Source organism: Mustela nivalis, assembly GCF_964662115.1.
Source record: "Mustela nivalis genome assembly, chromosome: 10".
Taxonomy (NCBI): domain Eukaryota; kingdom Metazoa; phylum Chordata; class Mammalia; order Carnivora; family Mustelidae; genus Mustela; species Mustela nivalis.
Window position 1 is genome coordinate 48,309,412 of NC_139029.1, and position 20,090 is coordinate 48,329,501.

The 20,090-nt window shown below is 39.8% G+C and overlaps 2 protein-coding genes across 12 annotated transcripts in view; one reads left to right on the top strand and one right to left on the bottom strand.

Annotated features, from left to right (window-relative positions):
• Positions 1–11,477, bottom strand: part of TM2D1 (TM2 domain containing 1) — a 46,556-nt gene extending 35,079 nt beyond the window's left edge. The window contains exons 1-2 of one of the 3 annotated variants that reach the window (XM_082687868.1): positions 11,262–11,477; positions 9,244–9,317 (exon numbers count right to left, since the gene is read on the bottom strand). In XM_082687868.1, the coding sequence (XP_082543994.1) occupies positions 9,244–9,317; positions 11,262–11,437 (250 nt within the window). In that variant the 5' untranslated portion in view covers positions 11,438–11,477. Of the gene's footprint in view, positions 1–9,243; positions 9,318–11,226 lie in introns of all 3 variants that reach the window. The other 2 variants (XM_082687869.1, XM_082687870.1) reach the window with 2 other exon arrangements.
• Positions 11,478–16,941: 5,464 nt separating this feature from the next.
• PATJ (PATJ crumbs cell polarity complex component) overlaps positions 16,942–20,090 on the top strand; it is a 373,944-nt gene continuing 370,795 nt past the window's right edge. For 5 of the 9 annotated variants that reach the window (XM_082687804.1, XM_082687800.1, XM_082687806.1 and 2 more), the window contains exon 1: positions 17,039–17,201. The gene's annotated coding sequence lies outside the window, so the exon portion shown is untranslated. Of the gene's footprint in view, positions 17,202–20,090 lie in introns of all 9 variants that reach the window. The other 4 variants (XM_082687802.1, XM_082687803.1, XM_082687808.1 and 1 more) reach the window with 3 other exon arrangements.

The window sequence follows — 20,090 nt, forward strand, 5'->3', positions numbered from 1 at the left end:
TTCAGGACCTTGGATTCCTTGTAGATAAAAGCAGCACTTCTACTTTCTAGTACTTCTCCTACTTCTTCTACTTCCTAGTACCATTGTGGAGATTAAATATGATACAAGGCCCAGCATACAGCAGTTATTCAGTAAATGTTATTGCCATTTCCTCCTTCACCATTTCTGATTAAAAGGTACTAATGCTTTTAGGCTAGTTTCAGACTGCTTATCTCTATGTTTAGTATCAATAATTACAGGATTGGTGTTTTTGTTTTGTTTTAAGATTGTATTTATTTGACAGAGAGATCACAAGTAGGCAGTATGTTTAAATGTTCAAAAGTATGTTTAAATGTTCAAAAAAAAAAAGGGGGTGTAGGATGGCGGGGTGGCTCAGTCAGTTAAGCTTCTGCCAAAGTGTCTGCCTTCATTAGGCTCAGGTCATGATCCCAGGGTCCTGAGATCACATCCAGCTCCTTGCTCAGTGGGGAGCCTGCTTCTCCCTTTGCCTGCTGTTCTCTCTGCTTGTGCTCTCTCTCTCTCTCTCTAACAAAAAATAAAATCTTTTAAAATTTTTTAAAAAATAAAAAAAGCAAAATTCAGAAAATTTTTTTTAAATATTTTATTTTATTTATTTATTTAACAGAGAGAGATCACAAGTAGGCAGAGAGGCAGGCAGAGAGAGAAGGAAGCGGGCTCCCTGCTGAGCAGAGAGCCTGATGCGGGACTCGATCCCAGGACTCCGAGATCATGACCTGAGCCAAAGGCGGCGGCTTAACACACTGAGCCACCCAGGCGCCCGCAAAATTCAGAAAATTTACATCAATTTTAGGATAAGTAAACATAATATCTGAGGATCTGGAAATCAATTCCTTTAAAGACACCTGTTATGGGCTGAATTATGTTCCCTCCAAAAGTGCTAATCTTCAATACCTCAGAGTATAACCATATTTGGAAGTGAGGTCTTTGCAGATTTAACCAAGTTAAAATGAGGTCATTAGGGTGGGCCCTATTCCAATAAGACTGTTGTCCTTATGAATAGGGGAAATCACATGCATATATAACAGGGAGAAGATGACTTGAAGACAGACAGAATGCTAGGTGAGGACAGAGGCAGACACCAGACTGATGCAGTTACAAGCCAGGGATGCCAAGGATTGCGGCCCACCAGCAGCAGGTCAGAGGAGGGGAGGATATATTCCACCCAGAGTCTGAGAGGGAGGATGGCCCTGCCAACACCTTGATCTCAGATTTCTAGCCTCCAGAACTGAGACCATCAATGTCTGTTGTGACACATCTTATAATGGCCCTAGGGAACTACTTCAATAATGATACCTGTTTACCTCTTGAAAAGCTCTGTCTACCTCCAGGAGTATGTATACAAGAGTTTAGGCATCAGGCACATAAACCAAAGAGGTGTCTGGTTTAAAAAGTTAGTTTTTTACCTTGATGAGGACTATTCTACCTCCACAAAGAAGTGACCAGTAGGAAATATAAACATGAGTTTTTCCTCAACATGGATCTTTAATTTTTTTAAATTATCAAAGTAGTAAGTTCTGGATTGGCAAACTGTGCCATAAAACAAAACTTTATTGCAAAATTTTAGATAATCTTCCTCTAAAGGTACTACCTTGCACTTACTTGCTCAGTTTGAAGCTGTCTCTTTCTTGTCTTATAGCCTTGTGAGATCTTCCTGCAGACTATCTAAAATCAGATCTTAAAGAGACAGTTGCAATGCAAAAAGCTATAATTATGATTCTAGTTGGGGTTACTGTCCAATACATCTTGCTAATAAAAATGCTTTGTTTTTTGAGATGAGTTTCTTGTACATTCAAAAACTCAAACATTGATAGGTGAGTTGTAAAAAGGCCTTATAAAAATATTAAATATTAAGAAATCATACCTTTCTATTTTCAATTAGACACTATTCTTTGAATCATAAATTTTGAAAATTACAGTTTTCAATGACATATTTTATCATTTCTTTTTAAATTTTTTTAAGATTTTATTTATTTATTTGACAGACAGAGATCACAAGTAGGCAGAGAGGCAGGCAGAGAGAGAGGAAGGGAAGCAGGCTCCCGGCTGAACAGAGAGCCCGATGTGGGGCTCGATTCCAGGACCCTGGGATCATGACCTGAGCCGAAGGCAGAGGCTTTAACCCACTGAGCCACCCAGGAGCCCCGATATTTTATCATTTCTTAATAGGAAATTATTTATATTTGACATGAGACATATGAGAATAAAATGCTCAATGCTCCAGATTCAGAACCTCAGGAAAGCTACAAAGAGTGGAAAGAGGTGCCAGAATGAAGAGGAAACCATATTGCTATAAGGATTCTAAAGTTTGAGAGAAGTATGAGCTAATTATTTCAAGGGATGAAAATTAAGTACTTTAGTGAGGAAGGATAAGCTGCTGCTCTAAGTACACACAGAGATTACATGAGAAAATAATAACAGAAACATCAATACTGATTTAATCAGATTTCTTTGAATTGACAGTGAACTCCAAAGAGTAAGACTTCAGAACTGGACAAATCTGAATTTAAATCTAAACTCTGTCAACTTAACAAGGCTATTCCATTGGGCAAGTTACAAAACCTCTCTGAATCTTGTTTTTATCATCTATGAAATGTGGATATTACTCTTGCAATGGTATAGGTATGTAGTAAAAGCATATGGTATTTAAAGCATAGTATTTGGTTAGACAAAGTATTCAACAAGTATTAGGTTCTCTACTCTAGCAAATTAGAGAACTTCAATACTGAGAAAACTAAGAATGAACCTGACATGAGAAATGAATTAAAACATTGGGAGTGGCTATAATACTAAGGGAAGATTTTGTGTAATGAAATTAATCAATCAAAAGAAGCCCACAATTCTAGAGTTTGTTTTTACATCCTTTATAATTTCTTTTGACCCCTGCTTTTTTTTTTTTTTTTATAAAGTAGTCTCTACCCAACATGGGGCTTGAACTCATGATCCCGAGATTAAGAGCTGTGTTTTCTACTGACTGGGCCAGCCAGGTGTCTTACTGACCCTTATTTTTTTTAAAAATCCTATTAAGTAAAAGTAAACAAAACTAGTAATATGTTCCTTTTTTTCTAGAGTCTAAGAAAGGATGACTTGACAAAAGCCTACAAGCAAGTAAGGATCTGGAAATCCTAAGCTAACACTCATTATTTCTTAATCAATACTCTTCCCATTATACCATAATTCCATGCTTACATTGATTTCAGGAACAAGCAAAAATAAATCAATATGATAATACTAAAAAAGCCAGTTACCAATAAATGTTAACTAGTAGACAAAATTAAGCAACTTGCTACAACCTGAAAACTACTCATTTCTCAGATTTCCTACAAAAACAACCAAAAAAAAAGTTTTGCCCTGGGGGCACCTGAGTGGTTCAGTCACTAAGCATCTGCCTTTAGCTCAGGTGATGGTCTCAGGGTCCTGGGATCAAGCCCCGCATCAGGCTCCCTGCTTGGCAGGAAGCCTGCTTCTCCCTCTTCTACTCCCCTGCTTGTTCCTTCTCTCTAATAAATAAATAAAACCTTAAAAATAAAGTTTTGCTCTGGCCAATGTCTTTGATTTAGATGGCATCTGTTTAAACCAGTAAGTACATAGTATTTCTCGATTATAAAAAGTAGCATTATTTTTTAAACGGAAAAAAGCTATCAGAAATAATGACGCTTCATAACGATCAAAGGACTAACCTAAGGAGTAAGACGTTTGGGATCCTATTCCAGTTAACATCATGGCTCTGGACTATAGTCTTGATCTGTCAGATTTAAGGGTCAAAGCCTGATCTTAGGATCCTGTACTGCAAAAAAATTCTATAAAAGCATTACTTAGTCATTTGATAAAATTAGAATATGGATGGTAAAGTACATATATTAGTATTAAATTCACTAAAAAGTTTGTAGCAACCACATTATCTCTGTTGTTAGGGAAAACACACAAACATGGGGCAAAATCCATATAAATTGAGAGAGAGAGAGGATGTGTGAGCACTAATGATAAAGCAAGAATAATGTGTTTACAACTGGTGAATCTGGGCAAAAGATGTATGGGTGTTCTCTGTACTATCTTTTTTTTTTTTTTTTGAAAGACTTTATTTACTTGTCAGAAAAAGACCGAGATAGAGCAAAATTAGCAGGAGCAGCAGGCAGACAGAAAAGCAGGCTCCCTGCTAAGCAAGGAGGCTGATGCAGGACTCAATCCCAGGACTCTGGGATCATGACCTGAGCCAAAGGTTGAGGCTTAACCAACTGAGTCATCCAGGCATTCCCCTTTGTACTACTCTTATTCTTCCAACTTTTTTGTAAGCTTGAAAATATCTCCCAGTAGGGGCGCCTAGGTTAAATAAACATCTGACTCTTGATTTCAGCTCAGGTTATGATCTCAGGGTCATGAGATGGAATCTCACTGTCAGGATGCAGGCTAGGCATGGAGTCTGCCGGAGGTTCTCTTTCTCCCTCTGCATACATTTCTCCCTCACCTTGGGCTTGTGCATGTGTTCATACTCTCTCTCTTTTTTTTTTTTTTTTTTAAGATTTTATTTATTTGACAGACAGAGATCTTAAAGTAAATAAAAGTACTTTAAAAAGAAAAAAGACATTATTTCCAAAATAAAAATCTAAAAATAACACACTCTTTGCATAACTAACTTATGTTGTTAGAAGTTAGGCTAATGGCTATCCATTACGGCAGAATGCTGAGTATAAGAGAGCATGATGGGGCTTTCAGTATGTTAATAAAGTTATTTCTTGATTTGGAAACATTCACAAATGTGTTTAGCTTGAGAAAAGTCATTTGAGTTACACTTAAGTGTACTTTCCTATAAATGTATTTCGGGGTACCTGGGTGGCTCAGTGGGTTGAGCCTCTGCCTTCGGCTCAGGTCGTGAGTCCTGGGATCAGGCCCTGCATCCGGCTCTCTGCTCAGCGGGTAGCCTGCTTCCCCATCTCTCTCTGCCTGCCTCTCTGCCTACCTGTCATCTCTGTCTATCAAATAAATAAATAAATCTTAAAAATAAATAGATATATGTATTTCAATAAAAACTTAACAAAATAAAAACGACCTGCCAAAGAACCAGAGCAAAATTTTCTAGAGATGTAGTCTAAATAGTTTTGTATTTCACTGATTGAAAAATCGAAAACACTTTCCTATGTATGTCTGTACAATCTAGACAGAAGACTCTTTGAGGGTAGAGATTATGTCTTCTTTCATTTATCATCTATACCACCAAGTAGAAGCTTACCATGTAATTTCTCAATAAATACAGTAAGTAAATAATTTCTTAATAAATAATAAATACCTTATACTTTTTTTAAGGTATTAGTCATGATCCAGTTATTTTACTCAACTTAATTATCAAATTATTCATTATAAATCATATCTCAGTAAATAAATATGCTTGTTAGTTGGCATTGGGCTAAATGGAATCTACTTTTCTTTTTAATTATAAGAGTTTATTTGAGCAAAAATCAATTTGAATTGGGCTGTGCCAAACTGGAAGTGGTTAGAGTACTCTGCCCCACCTGTAAGAGTTAGAAGACTCCTATAGAGAAGTGGAAGCAAAGCAAGGAAGTTATTTTTGATTGGTTATACCTTAAGAATTTGCCTTATTTGGGAAGGTCTCACTGACTACCTGTGATGGGCTGTCCTTATGTTTTTATTTTTATTTATTTATTTATTTTAAAGATTTATTTATTTATTTATTTATTTGACAGACAGAGCACAAATAGGCAGAGAAGCAGAGAGAGAGGAGGAGGCAGGCTCCCCACTGAGCAGAGAGCACCATGTGGGGCTCGATCCCAGGCCCGCGATCATGACCCAAGCCAAAGGCAGAGGCTTCAACCCACTGAGTGACCCAGGCGCCCCAAGTTTTTATTTTTTATATTGAAATATATAGCTGACACAATGTTACATTAATTTCAGGTATACAACATACTGATTAGACAAGTCTACACATTGTGCTATGCTTACAAATGTAGATACCATCTGTTCTGTTACAATACCAGTGATTTCCCTATGCTGTACCTGACATCCCTGTGACTTAACTCATTCTACAACTGGAAGTCTATATCTCTAATTGGAAACCATTTTAAGATCACATTAATTTAATGTTACAGTTGAATTACTTAGCCTTTGGTCCCAATTCTTCTATCCTGAAATTACCCTATTGTAAAACATTGTTCTTATTCATCCCTACCAAAAAGTACTATTAAAGAAAATTAAACTGAGTTTGAGGATTCTGTAATAGTCCTTCGTATACACAGTGAGAAAATAGAGGAAGAACAATCTTGGCTGGAGGCTGAGAAAGATCATTTAACTCACACTTTTCACAACTCTTTTTTTTTTTTTTTTGGAAGATTTTATTTATTTATTTATTTAACAGACAGAGATCACAAGTAGGCAGAGAGGCAGGCAGAGAAAGAGGGGGAAGCAGGCTCGCTCCCTGCCAAGCAGAGAGCCCAATGCAGGGCTTGATCCCAGGACCTTGGGATCATGACCTGAGCTGAAGGCAGAGGCTTAACCCACTGAGCCACCCAGGCGCCCCACTTTTCACAACTCTTAATATTTTTCTCCTCTTAATCAGTTCCATGTTAGGACACAAAAAACATGTTTTACAGGTCACTTAGATGTCCTCTCTGATCAGGACCCAGAAGTGATTCACCATGACTAGTCTACTAGCCCTTGTATGTTTTAAAAAGGCAAAAAAGAAAAACTTCCCAGAGCCAGACACAGTCTCATGAGCATTGGGCTGGGACGGCAGAATCTATCCCAGCCCTCAGCTAGATACCAGTGTCAAGTACAAATTGTACATCCTGTGATTCGTCTTTGTCTCAGAAACTTTATTTTCTTCTTAAAATCATGACAATGATTTAAAGTAATTTATTTATTAATCTACATTTTACATACATTCCCACATTCAATACGGCACTTGATTTCTTCTCTCCAAATGAATAATCATATCATTTCCTTTTATAGGAAACCTTCCTTTTATTGTCCTGTAGCTCTTCACTTACATCAACTATGAGTATTTACCTGATAAGCCATGATAGTACCGTAATACTTCCAAGTCCTTTTACTTCTTACTAGTCTGATCAATTGATTTTGTATGTTTATAAACTTACTTATTAATAACTGCACGAGTGGATTCAAACTTATTTTACACAAGAGACTCCTAAATGAAGGGCAAAGCTCTTTGGGGCAGAAAACTATTCTTTTTATTGCATAATTCTCTTCAAAATCCTCATAACTACAAAGAACCCTACAGGCTAGAAAATGCTTTTTGAGATAGGTAGCTCCCTGCTTCTTAATTTAGTTAGATACCTGAGACAAACAGTATTCACAGATTTCTAATATCTTTCATATGAATGGTTGAGTATCTGATAATTGAGTCTTCATTATATATGTTAACTGTAATCTGTGTCCCAAAAGCACAACATAAAAGACTGAACTGTAAAACAGACAAATCAGAGTATACTTATAAATTAACTCAAAAAACAAAGTTCTTTAATACATCTAAATTAAACAAATGTATACATATTAAGCAATATCTGCTATACAAATCATATATATATACATATATGTAAAACCTATTACTGTTTTTATGGTAAAACCTTACTATTTCTGAATAGTAGCTAAATGCCAATTATATAAGTTTAACACAACTTATTTTCAATTATCTTTGTTGACTATAACTGGGTTAGTAGTGTGCCAAAATATAAAGGTATAAACAGATAAAAGATTTGCTTTTTAAAATATATACGAATTCATAATCAAGCAATTATTTGAATATGTTGAAAAACATGAAAGTTTTTTGCTGTAAGAAAAACAATTACTTCAATCTCATTTATATAACAAATCTGTTTGAGAGATTTCATTTAAAAAGAAAATATCAGTTACTGTTTTATTTTCTGCCTAATTCATAAAACAATCAGTATATATTCAATAGGTGCTCTTTTCTAGAGCGCCTGGGTGGCTCTGTGGGTTAAAGCCTCTGCCTTTGGCTCAGGTCATGATCCCAAGGTCCTGGGATCGAGCCCTGGCATCGGGCTCTCTGCTCATCAGGAAGCCTGCTTCTCTCTCTCTCTCTCTCATCTGCCTCTCTGCCTACTTGTGATTTCTGTCTGTCAAATAATAATAAATAAAATCTTAAAAAAAAAAAAAAATAGGTGCTGGGGCACCTGGGTGGCTCTGTGGGTTAAAGCCTCTGCCTTTGGCTCAGGTCATGATCCCAGGGTCCTCTCTGCTCAACGGGGAGCCTGCTTCCCCCTCTCTCTCTGCCTGCCTCTCTGCCTACTTGTGATCTCTGTCAAATAAATAAAATCTTAAAAAAAAAAATAGGTGCTCTTTTCTCAAAATAATACCATGTAACTGCCATCATTATGTACCATGCCAAACAAGAAGGCTAAATAGTTCCAACATACATCTGTCTGCCTCCCTTCCAATACATACCCCTATAGAAGAAAAGACCCATCAGAACAATTCATTAGTTTTTATCTGGCTTTCTACATAATTTAGAAAAACAGAAGTGCCCCAAAATCATTAGACTGAGAGAGGTATCTATTATCAAAACATCTCTATAATAAAAAAAATAGAAGAAAATACTGATGCATATTTAAAATTCTAACTGTATTGTTTTCATACTTAGGATGTACCTAAGTTTATTTTACGACTGTATATGGGTGATATAACTTTGCATTGGACCTGACAGCGCTAACAGTCCCATTTTAAATTCTTTTTGAGTAATTAAAAATTAAGTTAAGAAGCATCTCTGCGGGGCGCCTGGGTGGCTCAGTGGTTTGGGCTGCTGCCTTTGGCTCGGGTCATGATCTCAGGGTCCTGGGATCGAGCCCCGCATCGGGCTCCCTGCTCCGCAGGAAGCCTGCTTCCCCCTCTCTCTCTCTCTGCCTGCCTCTCTGCCTACTTGTGATCTCCGTCTTTCAAATAAATAAATAAAATCTTTAAAAAAAAAAAAAAAAAGAAGCATCTCTGCATAAGCTACATAAACTGATTTCAAAGGTTTAAAAAAAATGAAAATACAAAACTCCCCAATTCACAAAACTAAGAATAACACTCTTCTTAAATATTAACAACCCTTAGCAAGTTGTCCAATTTAAGTCGTTCTAGAAACTGAGTATGTTTTAACTCAAGAAAAAGCACACATTTATTATTTTTAGTGATCATACACTGATTTATGAAGTAATGTTTCAAAAATTTTTAAAAACATGTTTCTGGAAATCTTACCATGAGCTGTGTAGTTTGTACAGTTAACTGGTTCTTGTGTAGCATCATTTATTTTTGGATCTTTACAAATATATCTGAGAAAAGTTAAGGAAATGTGAACCACATTCCAACACAAAACATTATCATCTTGTCTTTAATATCTTGTATTACATACTCATGTTTACATTCACATGTTAAATGTTGGTTGGTCCAAAGCAACAAGCACAACCACAAATATACTTTCAGCATCACTAAATACTACTTGAACAGTAATTTATTACAGGAAAAGTATATTAACTTAATACATATTAAAAGCTCTAGCCAAGGATGCCATCCTTAAAGAACATCAGTCAGGGTTTAAGCATAGAGCATAAAGGAAAATTGGAAATTAAAATCTTTACCAAATTATTTTAAGAAAGCTTCAGGTTAAAAAAAAAAATCAATTTCCAAGCATTTGATTGAACTAATTTATGGGGCCCCATAGTATCGTCACATACCTAACTTCATATAGTACAAATAAATAACCCTGTGAAGTAAATACTATTATTCCCATATTACAGAAGCACAAACTGAGGCTCAAAGTTTGAGAGACCTATCCAAAGTCATGTAACCAGTGATAGGGAGTAAAATCAGATTTCCTGATTCCCAGCCTACAGTGCCTTCCAACAGACTGAGAAGATAGCCCTTTTAGGTGAATCTTCAATCTCCCCAACAGGATCTTAAGTTTTGGTAACAGGTATAATAACTGTCCTCTAATTTCAAAACACTTGCAGTTGGCTTTTGTTTCCTAAATATTTTATTGACACTAAAATGGGATAAATAAGGTGTTCGCCTTATTTATCTGATACCTGTTTAAGGTTTTTTAAGCACTACTGGAAACCTCATCTTCAGGCCAGGAGTAGCAGACATTCTCCAGTCTTCATCACCAAATGCTCAGCCACATCTCTCTGGGGCTCAAACTGTACAATTCTTCATACAATCCAATTATTTCTTAGAATCGCTCTGACATTTTTACCAAAAAAGACTCAACTTACTAGGTCAGTGATTCTCAAATTCCAAGCATAATGGTATTCAGCAAATTGCAGCTATTCTGTAAGCCATCTAATAATGGCTGCCTCTCCCCAACTCACATAAAAATACTACAGGATAGAATTTTCTTAATTTTAAAATTTTGTCTCCTAGTCTTTCTCCTATCTCTGGCTTCTGTTACTAATTTTTCTGCTCTGCAATTTGTATAAAATGATCTAATTTTGTACAAAAGTAGCTATTTTAATTTGACTGTAACTCCCATTTCATAAGGGCTCCTCCCTTCAGCAGAGCTATTACAATGAACTGTTCCACTTAACCCCTTCAGCCTCAGTTTCCTCATCTGTAAATAAATAACATAGATAGTCCTTATTACGTGCCAGGCATTGTTCTATATGATTCACTTGCACTAATTTCTCACAACAAACCTTTCAGCTGGTAACACTGTTCTCTTCATTCTTACTCAAGAGAAAACAGGGTTCAGATAATTGGCCCATAGTTACAACACGGAGAAAGAGTTTGCCCCCTGACAGTCTGGCATCTTACAGAGTTTGAGGATGATGTAAGGTAATACGTACAGAGTTAATGATAACTGGGCAATATACAAGGGATACATCGTTATTAACTACTTATTTGTCTCTGCCCCCAAGGCCTCAAACTTCTACAGTGGAACCTATCAATCTTCCTATTACTAGGGCCTAGAACAGGGCCTGGCATACTTCAGGATCTGGGTGTTTGTTGAATAAGCCCACCAGTAATTAATTAATTAATAATAAAAATAGGTGAATCAGAAGACGAGGCACTAACCATCAGTAAAATTCCAAGGAAAATCACACAGGGTGACCGCTGTTCTTCCCACCCTCACATCTCTTTTCACCCCCAGAGTCCGTCCGTCCTTAAAAGCCACAAGTCACCGATCCCTTAAGCCAACCCTGACCCGCGCTGAGGGCCGCGACCCACTAGCGACCCATAATCTACCTCGCCCCCAAGGCGGGGGGGGGGGGGCTCCTCACAGAGGATATTGTCCCAATTTGAGGTCCTCGCATTTAAGTGTCTCCTCGCCACCGGCGGCGGCGATCGCAGCAGCTCCCCAAGGTCCCGTGGTGACTGACACGAACCACAGGACACCCAGGACCTGGGCGGCCAGGATCTCCGGAGTAGCCGGCCCAGACGGCCTGGTGGCCGCCATGCTGGGAACCCGCGCGTCCCCCACAACTTCCGGTTCCGCCTTTGCGTAGGCGGGGACGGGAGCGGGGCGGAAGGATCGAACCTCTTAAAGGGACCGTGCCTCGTCTGGAGGCCGGTTTCTTCCACTACGGGGCCTCGGTTTTACCTGCCGGTTTTGTGATTTGTGTTCCTCAAGAAGGCTCGCTTTGAGGATCATTGGCCCTGCACCCACTGCTTCCTCCCTAGCTAACCCTGTGTGACTTTTCCTCCTACAAATGTGCGGCGGCACCCGGCGATTTGTTAAGAGCTTTACAAACACTGTCTCAGATAGTCCTGTTAGGATTTGAGTTTACTGATAATGAGCCCGGCTCAACGTCGCTAAAAAACAGACCGACCTTAGTTACTGAATTGGAATCAAGTTGATAATTTGCCCGATTTCAGAATCTGTGCTCTTACTGTTATGATAGAATGACCTATCTGTTCGCTTAGACAAGAACTTATGGAAGGCTCTTATACAGAACTTAAGAAGTCTATCACAAAAATAGGCATTACACTTTTAATTTTAATACTGGATATTTATGTGAGCGAGAGGGCCTATAAGAAAAGGAGAGTAAAGAATTTACGACTACACAAGTGAAAAGTTGGATTTTTTTTCTCTCCATCTCTTCTTGAATTTCTGTATGTTCTAAAAATTCTGTCGTGGGGATATCTTTTATTCTGGGCAGCACATTTACTTTCTTTAGTGAAAGTTTAAGCCATTTTCTCTAACGTAAAAACATTCGGATTTGGTGTGGCCTCATTCACAGAAGCACTAATTTTGAAGAATTGCGTTACGCGGTGTTTCTCAAATTTTAGGGACAATTAGAGTTATCTGGAAGCTTTTTTCAGACACCAAGAATGGGACCCACCCTCATTTCAGATTATGAAAATTTAGGGTGGGGCAGGAAAATTTACACATGTCAAGAGCTTCCAAATGATGCTGAGATTGCTAGTCCAGACCCCACACTTTGAGAAGCACAGGATAAGGTATTATGTGAAGTATCATTTTGGAATGGGAAGACATGAAATTTTTTGCAATAATATTTTGGTAGTGTAACTACAGTTAAATTTTTTCTTAAACCAATTTTTCGGCATTACTGTGCTTTTTTTTTTTTTTTTTTTTTTTTTTGAAGATTTTATTTAAAGTAATTTCTATACCTGAGGTGGGGTTTGAACCTACAGCCAGGAGATCAAGAGTCACAGATGCCCCTACTATGGTACTTGCAAATTAAAATATCTATGTTTTGGGGCACCTGGGTGGCTCAGTGGGTTAAGCCGCTGCCTTCGGCTCAGGTCATGATCTCGGGGTCCCAGAATCGAGTCCCGCATGGGCTCTCTGCTCAGCGGAGAGCCTGCTTCCTCCTCTCTCTCTCTCTCTCTCTCTCTCTCTGCCTGCCTCTCTGCCTACTTGTGATTTCTCTCTGTCAAATAAATAAATAAAATATTTGTGTTTTTTAAAAAGTGCTTAATTAAAGATTTAAATGATAGGAAATTTGAAATTTACTAGTTCAATTTTTAAACTTCCTGTTTTGACTTCTCTCTTTTCTCTCTTTCCTCCCTTTATCCTTCCCTTTTTCTTTCTCGCTCTTTCCCTCCATAGAAATATTTATCAAGCATTTACTGTGTACCCAACATCTAGTGAGACCTTACAGACTCAAAAAAAGAAGAGATGAGAACCCAGTAATTAAACATTTTATGGTTACTAAGGGAAAAGATAAACAGTTAAAGTACTGTTTGATAATTGTTAAAATAGAAGCTTGTACTAGTTACTGTAGTAGGACTAGGGTTTTGATTAAGATATTCCCCCAAAACACAGTGCTTGGTACACAATGTTTTTGTTTTTGTTTTTAAGATTTTATTTATTTGATAGACAGAGATTATAAGTAGTCAGAGAGGCAGGCAGGGAGAGAGGAAGCAGGCTCCCTGCTGAGCAGAGAGCCCTGTGTGGGGCTGGATCCCAAGACCCTGAGACCATGACCTTAGCAGAAGGCAGAGGCTTTAACCCACTGAGCCAGCCAGGTGCCCCAAATGTTTTGTAACTAGTATAAGAACTAGTTGCCAGGAGTTAGGGGTGGAGTGGGGGATGAATAGGCAGAGGACAATGAGGATTTTTGAGGCAGAGAAAATATTCTGCATGATACTGTAACTGTGGATACATGTCACTATACGTTTGTTTAAGCCTCTAGAATGTACAACACCAAGAGCGGAACCTTAATGTAAGCAGTGGACTTTGAGTGATTATAATTGGTCAATGGAGTTTAATCAGTTGTAACAGACATACCATTCTGGTGGGGGATGTTGATACAGAAGGCCATGCATGTGTGGGAGTGAGAGGTATAAGGGAAATCTTGATACCTTCCTTTCAGTTTTGCTATGACCCTAAAAGTTCTAAAAAGAAAAAAGTTTTTAAAAGAATAAACATCAGAAATTAAATGTTATGATAGATACATTCTGTTCAAAAGTTTTTCAGTGGTTCTTTAATTTTTTATAGGTAAAGGATAAAGTTTCGTAACCTGAAGTTTCCAGAAATATTTTCTGGTCCTCCTCCATCTGCCCTGGTCTCACTTTATTTGCTACTCTTGGCTGTCTCCTGGTTGTCACAGTATCTGTCAAGGTCATTCCCATCTATGCGTTGCTTTATTTATTGAGTACTTTCTCTGTGCCAGGTATATGCAATACATGCATTTCTTTCTTTCTTTCTCTTACTTTCTTTTTTCTTTCATTCATTCATTCATTCATTCATTCTTTCTTTCTTTCTTTTTAAAGATTTTATTTATTTATTTGAGAGACAGAACCAGAAGTGGGGAAGGACAGAAGGGGAGAGAGTGAGAAGGAAACTCCCTACTGAGCAGGAAGCCCCACCCAGGGCTCCATCCCAGGACCCAGAGATCATGACCTAAGCCGAAGGTGGACACTTAACTGACTGAGCCACCCAGGTGCCCCAGTACATGGATTTCTTCATTTAACCTTCGAAACTACCATATGAAGTAAGCCCTGTTACCTCAATTTCACTAATGAGAATTAGAAGGGTTAAGTAACTTGCCAAAATCACATATTTTCAGAAATGGTGGAGTCAGGTTTCAAGTTCAGATCTTCTGATTTCACAGAGATGTTCTTAAAATTTTGGTTCATCTTCGTCATTCTTTGAATAAGACGCTCTTGAGTGTTCTCAGGGGTTAAAATAAACAAAACCAACTCAGTGCCCAAAATGTTTATCATAGAGTACACTTGTTAAACAATATATTTAAATAAGTTTTTAAAAATGTTTTTAAATTCCAGGTAAAAGCCAAAGGAAATCTCATATTAAATCAACACAAAAATGTGGAGAAATTAGATGAAATGTGGTAGCGATGGTTTGCTGGGGTCACCAGGAAGTAGCCTTTTTAGAGGTGAGACTTGAGTCTAGCCCTGAGGGAAGGGTGGGGGCTTTTCAGGACCTTCCAGGCTTGGGAAAGGGGAGAAATAACCCACAGAGAAGCCCTTGTGTGACTCCAAGACCTGCACTAGGCTTGTTTGGAGATTAGGTTGAAGATTCTACAGGAGGAAGGAGAGTTTAAAGGATCTTGCATATTAAGCAAAGAAGCTTGAACTTTGTTAAACAATCAATTTAAAGTCACATTATTTTTTGGGTAAGAGGAAAAATATGTTCATAACCACCATCAAATATTAGACAAAGAAGAGACCCAATGCTTCCTAGGTGATGCTTCAAGCGAGGTCTCCACCTGTAAGATGTACCAGTGACTTCTCCATTTTACGTTTATCCCAAATACCTGTTAAAAACCTGTTTCAGTCCTAAGAGATGCTTTCGACAGCATTGTCTATTTTCTGCAAGTTCTGGGTTCATTCCATTTGGTAATCTAAGTTATTGTAGAAATGTATTTCCCTTAAGAGTTTCTTAGTTCCTGAGAAGCTGGACCGGGCCTAGCAAGAAATATTTCCTTTAAAACAAGCAAACTAACAACACTGTTAAGTGCCAAGTGCTTTATCTTACAACAAATGTTCTTATGTTGCAATTGTTTTGTATATATGACTCATCTTCCTTGAGGATAGGTATTCCTTTTTTTTTTTTTTTAACATTTTATAGAGTCAATCACAGTGCCTAACAAATATTGCATCCGTTCAATGGCTACCGACCTGAAGACTGATTTTCTTGATGGCTAATGCATGGAACTTATTATACAAAGTAAAAGGCCTATCATCAAAATTCTCAAGTTAGTTACAGAAAAGAGAATGGAATAATTAAAGAGAGTGGAATTATAGATTTTATACACATCTTTCTCAATGTCAATGTTGTGATACCAAGAATAAAAATGTTAAAATATATAGTGAAGTTAAATAGGACTTAAGAGTCAGAAGATCCAGAGTAGGTCCCAAACTTTGGACAAATTCCTTCATCAATGAGGAGTGCAGTTTCTTCACAGAGAAAATGAGGTACGGAAAATGAGGTAGGAAAGATGTTAGGGTTCCAAGCCCACGGTAAGAACGATTTCTTGAGATGTATTTGGTGCAAAAAGGTGGTTTTATTAAAGCATGGTGACGGGACCTTTGAGCAGAAAAATCTTCCCTGGGGTTATGAGGAGTGGCTGGCCTCATTATACACATTCAAGTTGGGAGGGAGTGAGGGATAGCTTAAGCCTCCAGGACCTGGAGGGAACTAGCTACTGTTGGGAAAGGTCATTTACTGTCCTTTAGTAAACCCTCTGTCAGGGGTCATAGGCTTGGAGGATGATTGCCAATGTGTATCTTGCTGGGCAGACATAAAGGAAGATTCCAAAGGAAAAAAAAATTTTAAAGATTATGTTTATTTATTTGACAGAGAGAGCTAGAGAGGGAACACAAGCAGGGGGAGTGGGAGAAGGAGAAGCATACTTCCCCTGGAGCAGGGAGCCTGATGCGGGGCTGGATCCCAGGACCTTGGGATTATGACCTGAGCCACCCAGGCACCCCAGAAATTTTTCTGTTAAAGTAGATTTACAGGATTGTAGGGGCCAGCTAAGATTGCTGCTTGCCCTTAGCAGAGTATTAATATCCAGGCATCTGAGTTCCTAGAGGAAAGCCACTGCCTGTTTCAAGGACTTGTCAGTGGGCTATAGGTGGCAGGAAAATTTAATATTTCTCCTCTGCCCTTATTTCCCGCATCAGTGTATATAAGCTAGTGCCCTGCATATTGCAGACAAATATTGTCAGATTCCTTTATTTCCCCCAACTAAATTTCCCCAGCTATACTTCTTACGAGTTTTATGTTGGGTTAGCAGAAAGGAAAGGCACAATGGGGACTAATTAGATCTGATCATGTTTTCATCAACATCCTTTCATTAGCTTGCCTTTGAGACTCCCTCTCTGCCCAGCCCTCTTAATAACACCTGTCCGGCAGGACCTCCCCACCCCATTAGCACCGGCTGCCCCCACCACCAGGCGTTACAACTGCCCACTGGGCCCCTAGACTCCACCTTTTCCAGGCTCTTTAACCCTCCCGCGCCCAGACGAATTTCACCTGCCGAAAATAGGAAACTCCGCCGCCCCCGCACTCCTCCTCCCCAGAGTCGGCCTCCTGCGGCCCAGGCTCCCCCCGCCCCCTCACCCGCGCCACCCCGGCGCCCCGCCCCGGGCGGGGAGGGTCGGTGCTAGGGAAGGGCCTGCCAGGTGAGGCGCGGTTACCCTGCCCCGTTCACTTCCGCCCAGGTGAGGGAGGGCCGGCGTCGTGCCCGCCCGCCCGCTCGCTCGCTCCCGACCCTCCGTCGGACCAGGTAAAGCGGGGGGTCCCAGCTACGCGGGCGCTCGCAGGGCGGCGTGGTAGTCCCTGCGTCCCGAGGTCGGCGGGGGGCAGCTTTCCTTCCTGCGTGGGAGCCCGCCTCCCCTGCCGCTGGCGCACTCTGCGCCCGCCCTCCGGGAGGAGTTGGACACGGGAGTGCCAGGGCGCTGCTGGGCGCCCCTCCAGGCCCACAGTGGGCGCGGGGCGCAGTCCTTCTGCGTCCGGCCTGGGTGACTCCACCGTGCCCCTCCCCCAACCCCCGCCCCCCACCCAGCTCCGTGCTGAGCTCGCCGCGGGCCGCCCGCCGCGGAGCCGCCCAGCCTCGCCAGGCCCTGCCGGCCCTCAAATCTCGGCCCACTTCTGTTCTGGGGTTGGCAGGGATCAAATTTTGCACCCGGATCGGTGCCTGCGCTTGGCCCCAGAGCTGGGCGGAGTCTTTTCCTCCACTGGTGACGGTGAGAGGAGTGAGCAGGTAGTGGCCTGCCGCGGGGGCCCGGAGGAGGAGGAGGGGGTTCCCAGATCTTATCTGAGAGGACCGCCTAGCTCCGGCCCCACCCGGGTGGTCACGTAGCCGAGTTCCCAGGCCCGCGGTCAGGCTTGGGCTCTGCTAGCCTCACTTTTCAGACGGGGGAAGATCAGACGGAAAGTACTGTGGCCTCCGGGCTGTGGGGACATTGCTGGATTCCTGCTTTCAGTCAAGCTGAGGAAAACATTTTCAAATCCTCCCCCTCCCCTCACCCCGAGAGCCCCGACCCTCGTGGCACACCTAGGAGGTGTGCCAAATTAATCTCCCCCAGGAGTGTTCATTTGGCACTTTGTCATATGTCCAGATGGCTCGTAATCGTTTTGGATTCAAATTAGTTGTTTACTGGTTTGACTCTGCGATTGAGAGCGTTCGCCTTTCAGGGCCCTATTTCTCTAAGTTGCTCAGGTGTGTTTAGAGTCTGGCCATTGATAGGTGCGCCACAAACAAGTGTTTCTTAATGAAGTAGCCTCTGGAGACCTAGAAGAAAAAGAAATCTCAGTTATGCCGACTATGGTTGATACCGCATTCTAGAGTGTCTAAGCTCCTATAGACTGCCAATTCGTTTGTACACATCTTTTTTTAGAAAAAAAGCTAGTGGGTGTAAAAACTCAAATTGCTTCAGTGTGCAATATCAGGAAAAAGGGAGGATTGTGACTTTGAACTAAAATGAACTTGATGTTTCTAGGCCCCTACGGCGTATATAAGGATTATTAAAAATTTAAAATAATTAAAAAGGTAATAAATATCAGCGCTGGAAGGTACTTTATAAGACAGAATTTGTAAACTCTGGTCTGGAGAGATTTGCTAATCGAGATCCTGTTAACAGTCACATGAGATGTGCTTGGCATTAGAATAATAGTTGTGTGTAAATGGAAAAGAAATTATATTAAGCTCTTATCTGTGTTTAGAGGCCTTAGTATGTATATTTATTTTATTATTTTTAAAGTAAACTCTACCCCCAAGATAGGGACTCAAACTCCCCTCCCAGAGAAATCAGGTGTTACTGTGCTCTACCCGCTGAGCCAAACAAGGCACCTCTGAAGGCCTTAGTAAGTTTAAGTACTGTATTAATATTAAACTATAAAGCTAACCTATATTCACTGGAGAAAACTGGAGAAAGTAGACAAACCCACCTACCATTGAAAGTAACCACTAATAAAATTCTGGTATATTGTCTTTTGGTTAGTATTCTTAAAAAGGGAATTTTCCCATGGTGAATTCACTACTAGAACCTTGTGATTCGTAGAGATTCAACATTCAGTTATCCTTATAATTGCATTTTTACTTAACATTTTGTAATGATCCTTAAGCTAAACAGCCAAGTAGTTTGAGTTTACGTGCTTTGTTTAACAAAAATACATTAGGTTGGGGAGACCAAAATGGGGTTTAATTTGTAAAGATTTTGCTCACCTGGGTAGTAAATTTTTGAGAGTACTAGTCCACCTTTATATTCGTGATTGCTTGACCATTGCTGTGGTTTTTTTCATACTCAGATGTTTTGCGCAGATTTGGATGCCTTTTTTTAAAACCCTCATTTGAAGTTCTGATGCAAATAGAAATCTAGAGCCTGTCAATACCCTTATTTCAGTCATGGGCTAGATCTCTGCTGAAGATGAAGAGGCCACTTAACGTTTTGCGTTTGTACAACTGTGCGGCCTGTGGAGCCCGGAGATGGGTATTGGATCCACTTACCATAGGACTTGGCGAGTCACTTAACCCTGCTCCTCTGTTTTCCCATCTGTAAATGATCTACTTCTCTGAACTTCAGGGAGGTTGAAATTAAATCCTCGTTAAGAATGTGTCTTATAAACTGTGAGTCATGATTCTCCTGCTCTTTGCTCCTCCACTGTGATAACTTCTGTTAAAATTATGGAGTTGAGCTATTTTTATTGGGAAGAACCAAAGTTTTGTGAGTTATTTTGATAAGAGGCATTGAAACTATGTTAACTGGTAATCCAAAAGTCTTTGCTACAAACACTGTACAGGGATCTTTCTGGCAAACCATGGGTTAATACTGTGCTGTCAGATTGGTTAACTCTTTGCACATGTGACTGTCCGACACTTCATGTAGGGCAGATTGGGCTGGACACATGCTGCAAATGTAAAAGACACATCAGATTTTGAAGATTTAGTGTAAAGCAAAAAGTAAAATACCTCATTTTAAAAAAATTATATACATCTTGAAATGATTGTATATATTGGGTGAAGTAAAATACATGACTAAAGTTAACTTTTCCTATTGCTATTAGCTTTTTTCATGCAGCTACTAGAAAAATTGTGAGTTACTTCTGTGGCTCACATTTTTCTGTTGAACAGCACTGGGTTAGGATTCAGTATGAGCATTTTTATCCTTGAGAG